General features: G+C 35.8%; 1 protein-coding gene across 1 annotated transcript; it reads right to left on the reverse strand.

Annotated features, from left to right (window-relative positions):
• Positions 1-3,475: 3,475 nt before the first annotated feature.
• On the reverse strand, positions 3,476-5,381 carry ccl19b (chemokine (C-C motif) ligand 19b). Its single transcript, XM_067433348.1, has 4 exons — positions 5,223-5,381; positions 4,849-4,969; positions 4,632-4,750; positions 3,476-4,086 (listed from the first exon to the last, which is right to left on the reverse strand). The coding sequence occupies exons 1-4, from the start codon at positions 5,296-5,298 to the stop codon at positions 4,064-4,066; spliced, it is 339 nt and encodes a 112-aa protein (XP_067289449.1). The 5' UTR covers positions 5,299-5,381; the 3' UTR covers positions 3,476-4,063.
• Positions 5,382-12,068: the final 6,687 nt, after the last annotated feature.

Genomic DNA, 12,068 nt, shown 5'->3' on the forward strand with positions numbered 1-12,068 from the left:
TTTTATCCTTTTGAAGCTTTACAGACCCAGTCCAGAATATTTGGAAAACACTGGCAAGGATATTCTTTAAAAATACACCTCATACAAGTTTGAAACAGCATGAGGGAGTGTAAATAATGACAGAATTTCATTTTTGGGGCGAACTGTTCCTTTAAACACCCTTTGAGAACCCAGCAGCATGATGTATTAGTGATAACCCTGAACCTTTGCATTTGGACATATGAGCAAATTATTGCTCTTTCAACATCGACCATTATCATAATTACAGAGGGAATATCAGAGAACGCTCAGTACTCTTTTTGTACGGCTGTTCAGCCTTCACCCAATGAGCAGAATAGCTACATGGTGAGCGAATGCGGGGGAGGAAGGTCGTAATTGGCCTGTGAATAGGTTTGTCATTAAGAAGCGTGGTAGGGGAGACCCCACTCATGGTCCCCCTGTGACACATCTGCCTGATTAACACGGTCAGTCAATTTTGACTGTCCTCAACATGTTGTTTCATAATAAGGGTTAAAATGACTCTCTACAAATATATTTGTGTGCTTTGTTACAACCAGTCGGGGGTTTGTCCTAAAAGTAGCACTAATCAAAGATATTGATTCTGTATAAATGAGAGAATGATTGATCACTTCCAGATTGATTTTAAATACAAGTATATCCTTGAGATAGTGTAAACTGATAGGCCGTGTAAAAGAAAATAAACATTTATGGCACGTCTCCTGATGCATTCTCAAGGGAACCACAGAGGGCTGATATGTATCTATGTATAGCCATAGCTGTTCATAAATGTTAGAATAATACCCTTGTTCTGTTGAGATTGACCTTCATAAAATGTGTGTAAAAATAATAGTAATTAAACTCTCATTTTCCTCTATTGTATCATGTGAAAATCATGTCATAATTCATGTCATAATTTCCCTTCTGCGGTTTGTATGTAACATTATATATATATATATATATATATATATATATATATATATATATATATATATATATATATATATATATATATATATATATATATATATATATATATATATATATATATATATATATATATATAATGATGCATCACAGGAATAAATAATAACAATAAGGTTTCAAAGATAACATAAACTAATAATTAACTTTACTTCTTATATCTATGTTCATTTCAACATTTACTGATACAATATTAAAATCAAAGGTTGTATTTTGTTAACATTAGTTAGTGCAATGTGAACAAACACTGAACAGCTGTATTTTTATTACATAACATTAGAAGACAATGTATAATATATATATATATATATATATATATATATATATATATATATATATATATATATATATATATATATATATATATATATATATATCATGGATGAAGTCATGAAGTGTCAATCTTATACTGATGTTTTTCAAGCTATCATTGTGTTCTGCCACAGTATCCCCTGCTTTATATTCTTCCTCCTGTTTCTAGGTTTCTCTATGAAATATTAACATGATACTTGAAGGGTGGCTCACCTCTGGAACACAATTTATCTCTCATTTTAAGCTTCTTTTCAGGAGAAGTGAGCTTGTCTGTCTGGTGGAAAGTGTCATATAAACACTGACTCAGGGTTACCTGGAATTAGACGAAGAAGACTTCTTTTTTTTTTTTTTTTGGTTTAAATCATGTCAAGTATTGCTCTGAAAGACATTTTGGTGCATTTGATCAAACTCAAAGGCTGGTAAGTTATGAAAAGCAAAGAAACACAGAAATATTCAATATGAAATGCTGAGCTTAAACTATGATAACTCTTTAGCTGTCCTGTGATCTAATCTAATTCATTCATTAACCCTTTGATTAAACAACGACGTGTGTAAAAGGGTGCAGAACACAAGGCCAAAGCACAGCAGTTAACAAAAACATTACATGCCGTTTTATTGCCCAAATAAGTATTCTTTTTTAAAAGTATGCTTACTTAGTATAAGTAAGTGAACTGGGATTCAGCCCTGGTCTGTTGACTAGTGTGGTGCATTAGCACAGATGTAGGGGGGTCCAGGAGCTGTGCTGAATGATCCCGCCCCACAGGCTTCATCCATTAGATCTAATGTGCTTCGCTAGTCCATTTAGCCTGCTAACCCCCACCCCCACACTCTCCCTCTCTCTCTCTCTCCCCCTCCCTCCCTCTCTCCGATCATTCCCTTTCTCCATCAGACTTCTCCTCCAGGATACAGAAAGAGAAAGCAGGGCAGCAGAGACCGGCTCTTTTATTCTCTCCCAGGTCTGCTGGGCACTGAGCGATGCTGAGCCTGGAAGACTGAAAGAGTGGGAGAAAGAGAAAAGACAGAAACAAAAAAAGAGATTCTGAGAGGATGTTTGAGAAGCATTGACTCAACTCAAAGAGGAATGAAAGGAAAGAAGAAAAATGGGAAAAAAATAGATTTCAGAGGCTGTATAAAGGGCAGGCAAGTCAGTTGAGTCAGTGAGACCGTGCCTTTTAAGAATCTTAAAGGAACAGATCACCCAAAAATATAAAAATATCTATCTATCTATCTATCTATCTATCTATCTATCTATCTATCTATCTATCTATCTATCTATCTATCTATCTATCTATCTATCTATCTATCTATCTATCTATCTATCTATCTATCTATCTATCTATCTATCTATCTATCTATCTATCTATCTATCTATATATCTGTCTGCCTGTCTGTCTGTCTGTCTGTCTGTCTGTCTGTCTGTCTGTCTGTCTGTCTGTCTGTCTGTCTGTCTGTCTGTCTGTCTGTCTAATCAACTGTGACATGTTTGGCCCGCAACAGAATCCAGTGACATTTCACTTCAGTAATCAGTCCATTCCATGCTGGAGGGCCCCAAAGAATTCTGTGGCATCTGGATTGTGGGTTTCTGGGTATTTCTGTGCACATTTCTATTTGTGTGCATACGAGCGTTTGCGTGAACATTTCCACTGTCCATGGGGTAAAACGTTCTCCTAATCCTTCAGGAAGCTGAATCAACCGCAGCTTCATCACACAGCTGAAGGCAATGGTCTAGATTAACGGCCAGCTGATGGGATGTCAATGTGTGCTGTGAGAAATACAGTCAATGGTCTTCAATCACATTCACAGAGCTGATATTACAACATACAGTACATACACAACATATTAGTCATATAACTGTTTAAATATCGCACTCATTGTGATTTAAAATAATACATAGAGTGAAAAGCACAACAAATAAAACTTGATTTGAACTACATTTTCTTTAGTGGGTGTGTTTATCTAGCAGACCAGGCATGGCCAAAAGATGCACTGCTTTTTACAGTTCATCATTTTTTTAATATATATATATATATATATATATATATATATATATATATATATATATATATATATATATATATATATATATATATATATATATATATATATATATATATATATATTCATTGGTGGAACAATATAGAAATTATAGATAGTTCAAATAGGGTTGAATACCTGTTTATTATGGTATAGAGGTTACATTATTCATATTTGCCATTTTAAAGGTCGCTTTGACTGCTTGAGCTCTTCAGATGTGTATGCCGGCTGTTACTTTACATCCAGTGCATGTGTGAAAGTCAAGTGATACATTTATTTTGATTTTGAGAATGATTTGTTTTAAGGTCATTAGTAAGATTATGTAAATTAACCAACAAAAATCATGCACCCAGTTTTTATATTTAAAATGTAACATTTTTATTTATATTCCAAAATACAAAGTGAAAATGTGAAAAAGAAAAACATTTCATTCAGTGGCTCAGGAAACACAGTAAATGTATACAATGTAGACAAAATACAAACTTAACAAAGAAATAGCTTAAAATCTCTTCATGTAGACCAGTGGGGGGAAAGGTTCAAAAATTTTAAATAGCTCATCATTCTATGACAGTAGATTTACAATTTTGACCTGATACAATAGAGTGCACATGTAGTAAACCTGAGAATTATCACTTAACTACTATTAAGGATGGGTATTATCAGCTATCTGTTCCAGGATAAGTGTCGCACATGCACACACACGGTGTGAGAGCAGGCTGGACCCGCATAATCTGATTCACTGTGGTTTCTGTTTCTTTCCTGTAAGAAAAGAGGAAAAACTTGTTATTTATTGAGTTCAAAATGTTATATTATATTATGCACTGTTTTATGTTACGTTACTTTGGTCTGCGTCATAAATGTTATGTTGTAATCTAAATTATATATTTTTTGTTATGTGTTGTGTTTCATTACTAGTAATAATAATACATTGTTTATATGTAGGAAATTTACTAAATATCTTCATGGAACATGATCTTTAATATCATAATGATTTTGGGCATAAAAGAAAAATCAATCATTTTGACCCATATAATGTATTGTTGGCTATTGCCACAAATATACCTGTGCGACTTATTTGTGGTCCAGGGTCACATATAATTTTTGTAGTGTTGTTGTATTATGTTTTTATGTTCTAAATGTTGTCATAACATGTTATGTTATGTTATGTTATGTTATGTTATGTTATGTTATGTTATGTTATGTTATGTTATGTTATGTTATGTTATGTTATGTTATGTTATGTGTATAAAAGCACACATATTAAGCACATTTACTAACATTTGACGATACAAACTGACACATACCTTTTAGTTTTCTGGGTGTTTGTACAGGTGTTGCCAGTATGAGGTCAATCAGTTTGCTTACCCAGTTATTCTCACTGGGAAAGGGTGCGCAGAGCTTCAAGCCCTTCTTTGTGACAAATCTGTGGAAATTCATTAATATTTAAATATGCAAAATCCAGTACACCTTGAAGTCTGTAGCAGTTTTGAGGCATTTTGAAATGCATGTAATCCGACTTACATAGTGGCAGGGATTCTGCAGGCTCCATCGCTTGTCTGAATGGTGAAAGATGTCACCACCTTCTTTGGGATGCGTCGGTCGCTGGTGGTTAAACAGCAATCCGCTGCATTGTCACTTTGAGCTGTGGTAGTTAAACAGTGCACAGAATGTTAACCATTAGCAATTTACACAGTCTCGCCTGCTAAACAATGAAGAAAAATTAAATGATTATCTTTACAGATAGATTAGAAGTTGTATTAGAAGTTGTTGTAAAGATATTGTAAAATAAACACACTCGCATTCTGGTTCATGTTTAACCTTCAGATATGTTCAAATAGATTTTAAAACGGATTAATTCAAAGCACAAGGATATTACTAAATAATGTATGGCTCACCTGTTGTACAGCTCCATAGACCGACGCTTAATATAAGCAGAGCGCCTGCCCATAATGTCATTGAGTTAGAGAACATTGTTGTTCCTTTGTATATCACCTGTGCTCGACAGATATGTGCCCCACCGGTGCGTGCACTCCTTTTATACGTTTCTTTACAAACTTTCACTTTTCTTTTTTCCTTCGAGACAACCCTTTCCTGTAAATCCATCCAAATTTTTTTTAAAGCCCTTTCACCTTCTTTTGTTAACTGGAAATGAAGGCACCTGCCAAACGGGGCCATTGATGTCAAGTGTAGGGAAAGTTTCGACATGTCTTCTGGGCTTTTAGAATGTGCCTATCAGTGTCACTGCATTATGAGAATCAACTAGGCAAAAACAAAGTTGTATTATCAAGTGTCACTCATAGCTGGAGGGAACTGGTTGAACATAAGTGGCTTTTGGAAAAATTAGATATTGCTGAAATTCCACTAAGTGATAGTTCCAGTGTGCCCACTTGTAGGTTTGTTTTGTCTTTTAAAATCAGAAATGTCCAGACTGCTTTTTGAGTGGATTCAAAAACATCAATTATATTAAATAAAAATGAGCATGCAGCTCAAAGGATTGCAACAAAATAAAATACAATGGTTTGCAACTGGTCTTATCTGCATGTGTACACTATGTTGCCAAAAGTATTAGGACAGACCACCAAACTTCATGTGGCCTTCAGATTAGCTCAAGAACAGTCTGTAGAGCTTCATGAAATGGGTTTGCATGGACCAGCAGCTGCATCCAAATCTTACATCACCAAGTGCAATGCAAAGCGTCTAAAGCATGCCGCCAATAGACTCTATAGAGAAGTGGAGTCGTGTTCTCCTGAGTGACCAATCGAGCTTCTCTATCTGGTAATCTGATGGACGAGTCTGGGTTTGGCGGTTGCCGGGAGAATGGTACCTGCCAAACTGCATTGTGACAAGTGTGTAAAGTTTGGTGGAGGGGAGATTATGGAGTGGAGTTGTTTTTCAGTTGTGTTCCAGTGAAAGGAACTCTTAATGCTTCAGCATACCAACACATTTTGAACACTTTCATGTTTACAACTTTGTGGGAACAGTTTGGGGATGGCCACTTCATGTTCCAACATGACTGCGCACCAGTGCTCAGAGCAACAGAAAGACATGGATGAGTGAGTCTGGTGTGGAGGAACGTGACCTGCCTGCACAGAGTCTTGACCTCAACCCGATAGAACACCTTTGGGATGAATTAGAGCGGAAATTGTGAGCCAGGCCTTCTCGTCCAACATCAGTGCCTTACCTCACCATTCTAAAAGAATGGTCAAAAATCCCCATAAACACACTCCTAAACCTTGTGGAAAGCCTTCCCAGAAGAGTTGGAGTTGTTATAGCTACAGAGGGTGTGCAACTCCATATTAAATGGACTGCCTTTATATAGCGCTTTTAACAGCCCATGGGCATCCAAAGCGCTTCACATCTTGCCTCACATTCACCCATTCATTCTCTCATTCACACACCGACAGCGGTGTCAGCCGTGCAAGGCTCCATCCAGCTCGTCGGGAGCAGCTGGGGTTGGGTGTCTTGCTCATGGACACCTCGATGCTTGGTCAGGAGGAACCGGGGATTGAACCACCAACCTTCTTGTTTGTAGACAATCTACATGCACCACTGAGCCACTGCCGCCCCTATTAAACCCTATGGATTAAGAATGGGATGTAATTAAAGTTCATGTGCATGTAAAAGCAGGCGTCCCAGTACTTTAGGCCCTATATTATATTTCTGGACAATCAGTGCCTGCAGTATCGGGTTAATCATATGAACGCACTTTGCATGTGGATATCTGATGTGATATTATACCAATTATAGTCATAATAGTGTTGGTATCATCATCTTTATGACTCTTTTATGTAACACATTAACTAATTTTAAAGAAACATATCCTAATATCAAAGCTGGACAATTCTTGCCAAACCACACAATTGGTTTGATTGACAGCATTAATTTGGGGGTTCGTGTGCTTTTTGGGTGTAACTCAACGTACAAGCGGCAAGAACAAGCACACGCTATTGCCGACAGGTGAGCAATGGTTGCTGTTGGAAAATGCTGCACTTTGAGAATTAATGTGTAACTTCTGCTCTGCTATTCTTAAAACAGCTTCAACTCTTCTAGGAAGGGAGGTTTAGTATGTATAATAACATTGATGACTACGTATACTTTATTAAATTATGTAAGAATTGTTTCTTTTTTTTCTTTCTTTTTTTACAGATTTTTGTTGTAGAGCTCTCTGCTATTCTTATTCTTGTTTTGGCAATACTGGTAGTTTTATGTTTCAGGCGTGCATCTACATGTGGATGCTAAATACATGCATGGAACACAGCCAGCAAACTGTCTAATGGCCTCAGAAACATTTTATATATGTATATATAAAAGGTCCCATATCCTGAAATCCTGCTTAATTAAAAGCTCGAGGACTGTAGCCTACACACACCAGCCAGGTCTTCATTCTATGATGTGATCCGAGTGTATCTCATGAGTCCTGAAGAAGTGTGAAGAGGGGAACAGATGACTTTGATCCTCTACTTGAGTTCAAGCTGTTTAATTTCTAACTACAGCTGCATTCGTTTTTCATTCATCACTTCAGGATTGTCAGGGAATGAGCCACATGCCGTGTCACTTCCTATATAATGGCTCACTTCCACCTGGGCTGCAGCAGCTTTAGCAGGTCCAGAGGTAATCAAGCTGCTTTGTCTGATAAGGATGTGATGAGGAAATTACAGACAATCAGGGCTACTTCAAGGCTAGTCAAAGTTTGCGATGAGCGTCTTTTGCTCATGTTACAGCACTATGTTTTTGAATATGAAATCTATAATAAATTATATATATATATATATATATATATATATATATATATATATATATATATATATATATATATATATATATATATATATATATAATTATTTTAATATATATATACATAATGTTGTATGTATGAGATATGGCTATGTCACCCTTTTATTTAATATTTTTTCCAACATCCTTTTGTTAAGTCTTCTTCTATAAAGCCTGATGAGTTTGGAGAACACATGACAAGAAATCAGAGAGCATCCCTTACTCTCCAGATCCTTCAGATTCCCAGCTCCATGTTGGTGCTTCTTCTCTTCAGTTCAGCCCACTCATTTTCTATAGGGTTCATGTCAGGGAACTGGGATGGTCATGGAAGAAGCTTCATTTTGTGCCTAGAGACATATTTTTGTGTTGATTTTAATGTTTGTTTTGGATCATTGTCCTGATGGAAGATCAACCATGGCCCATAAGATTTCTAGCAGATGCCTTCAGATTTACAGTTTTTATTTGTTGGTATTTGCTAGAATCCATGATAGCATGTATCTGAACAAGATGTCCAGGACCTCCAGCAAAACAAAACAAAAAGGGAAAAAAGTCCCTCAACATTAAAGATCCAGCAGAATATTAAACATTGGGTATTTTTTTATCCCTGTTTGCAATAAACACAGCTGAACAAGTTTCCCACAGAACCCGGTCCCATTTGATATTCCAGTAGTGTCTGAGAACGGAATATGCTTGAGTTTGTTTTTTTAATGAGAGCAGAGGATTTTTTTCTTGAAACCCTCCCAAACAACATGTGGTGATGTAATGGTTGTTCGGATTTTTTAAAGGCTTTCTGACCCCAAGACTCAACTAATCTCTGCGCTTCTCCACCTGTGATCCTTGGAGAGTCTGTCCACTCAAACATCTCCTCCTCACCATGCATTGGGACGATATAGACATGTATTTTCTTCCAGGCAGATTCGTAACATCTTTAGTTGATTGGAACTTCTAAATTATTGCCCTCATGGTGGAAATGGGGATTTTCTTTAGCAATTTCCTAACAGCCACTTTCTATTTTGTGAAGCTCAACAATTGTTTGCTGCACATCGGAACTATATTCTTTGCTTCTACTCATTGTGATGGATGAATTTGGAGGAACATGAAGTCATGGCTGGACAAGTTCATGCTCCTGTAGTCACCCTGGTGTGCTAAAACGTACATATGAATGGGAAATATTTTACCCATAGGAATTTCTAAGGCTGCCAATAATTGTCGCCAATGTGTTTTGGAGATGAAAAAAAAAATGTTTCCTCATTTTCAATTGTTTTACTTCAATAAAAGGTTACATTTTTTGTGATTTTTTTTTAATGAACAATCAAAAGGATAGACAATGCAAATGTATTTTTACAGACATATTTGCTCATATTTAGCAAGGGTGAATTATGTCAGATTCATTAATGATCAGTTTCTGATATTTAAGACTATACCCTTGACACACGGGTTCTCTCTATTATGTCATATAATTTGGTGAATAACACTTCTTTTTCAACTAAGGGTACATTTAAACGACAACGATGTACTAAAAACGGAAAACAAATTTCTTTGCATTTTTTCGAGTAGCCTACAAAGCAATTTCCGTTCACAAGGATCTGCAAAAATGAAACACTGTATTTTTCAGGCCAGGCCAGGTGGCTATATCACCATGTAAAGAAACTCTATGGCCAATAGAATGACTGTAATATGCATACATCACCGTTTTCTCAAATTCAACTTTTTGGAGTTTCCACAAAGACGATAATCATTGTTTTCAAAAACGTCTTTGAAACCTGTTATAAATCATTTTAATATAGCAATTAAAAGCATGCTCATCATAGAAGATGTGTACTGAAGTATAGTATTTTTATGTATTTTTTATATTTACAGACGCTCACTTGAACTCTTAAAAATCACTAGTGTCACTCCTAAAATATTGCATTATACCATTCACACAGTTATACAATAATGTCGTTATATAACATGTTCGTTTCTTTCATCGGTATTGATGTCATTTTGATCATCTACTGTTGTACATTGGTTGGCTTTCATTCACACTGAGAACAGATGTACATTTGAAAGAGATGTTTAATGTGTTCTCTTATCAACAGATATAGACTTGTCATAAGTTCCAAACAAGATTTAGGAAATATTTGCGGTTAGTAATCGGCCAAAGATTTTTTACGTGCAAGTGGCTCCAATAACAAAATGTTTTGTTCATTTGGATGTTAATTGTGCTCATGATGAACAGGACCAATCCGTCTTCCTTGCATAGACTCGCCCACATCTCAAAGCGCTTGTTTATACTGGAGGCTCAAATTCACTTTCCCTCAATGAACAGAAGAAAAAAAAACAAGCCACTTCCTGCAGTCAGGTTGTGCACTTGCCAGATCTGTCTGGAATCCGTACAAGATAAACTCATTGCAGAAATCTACAAGTTATCAAACTGAAAGTTTGATCATTATCATTGATGCCCTAAAGCTAATGAGTTTCAAGATAGTCACGTAGACACAAACCTCACACTTACAATTAGGACTACTAGTTTGCTGATGGCATTTTCTATTACAAAAGCATTATTTTGGTTCTTATTATTGAGCTGAATATGCATAAGATGTCCACAGATATACATAAATATTAACTGACAACAATCTCCTCGGTTCCATGGAATCCGACCAAGTTGCAGAATTCCCCCTTTGCCTGCCAGATAAAGTTACGTGGGAGTGCCATTTTCAAGAAGTCGGCTGTCAGGTATGCAAGATTTTATAGATCTTTCTCAGCAGATAAGCGGGACATTCCGAGTACACTTTGCACCCTTATCACAGACTAGACCTGAGGTCTGATCGCTGAAGGTATTTGTGTGATAAACGGTAGCATTGGTTTGCTAAATGGAGCTTGGAAGTTTACCGTCACGCTCAACGAGACGTTCCGTTAATAAAGTGCATTTAATCTCTCATCTTTCGTTGTTTTGAGTCTGTTCTTTATGTTTGTGCAATGAGCCCGTTATATAATACAAGAGATCTATTGCAGTGCAGGGACAAAGGACACTGAAAAGTCCTTGAGATTAGTTTATGTTCCAACCACAGGTGGTCATGGGTAATTTCCTAACATGACGGACGGGAATTTCCTACTTTGATGTAGGCCAGACACAAAGGGGGATGTCTTTGGCGCCCCCCTTTGAATTGTGTTTTGTAGGGTTGTAAATGTGAATGTTTTGTATTGTATTGTATTGTATTTTTGTTTATTCACTTATATTTGCATTGCTGTCACGTGTAACAAGCTAAATGAAACCGTTCTGATGAAAGCACTGATCAATTTTAAATACATAACCGGTTTGGTTTTGGTTGCGCTTCGGCAGCACACTCAGAAGCATCACACAGGTCATTGGAACATTTTCATGTCCGAATATATAGGACAAAATATGGAAATCATATTTTTCTTTTATCATTATTTCACTCGTTTGATTGGATGTTGTGATTTTTGCAATGTCCCTGTGCACTAAGATCTCGCAAAACATCTTCAGATTGACAACAGTCCATTTTAATAAAATGTCTAAATCAAAGCCTGTTTTCTGTACACAATATATATAGAAATCATGCTTTGAAGTTAATCTATCCATTATTTTCTATCCTTTTCCTATTCATGTTATTTTAGTTTTATTATAGTTTTAATAATATTTTTAATTACTTTGCTTTTTTAAATGTTAATTTTAATTTCATTGTTAGTCATTTCATTGTGCTTTTGTCATATTATTATTATTATTATTGGTTTAATTTATATTTATTTCAGTTTTAGTTCGTTTTTATAGCCTATTGATTTAATTCCTTTTAATATTTGCTTCATTAAACTCATTTCAGTTCATTACCAAGGCAACATTTCTAAATGAAATTTGCTTTTAATATATATTTGATTTGATTTCAGCTTTATTTCAATTAACAAATATGTTTTTAGTAGTTTTAGTTTTAGTTTTGTTTTTAGTTTTAGTTAACGATAATATCTCT

This window comes from Pseudorasbora parva, chromosome 23 (genome assembly GCF_024679245.1).
Source record: "Pseudorasbora parva isolate DD20220531a chromosome 23, ASM2467924v1, whole genome shotgun sequence".
Classification (NCBI taxonomy): Eukaryota; Metazoa; Chordata; class Actinopteri; order Cypriniformes; family Gobionidae; genus Pseudorasbora; species Pseudorasbora parva.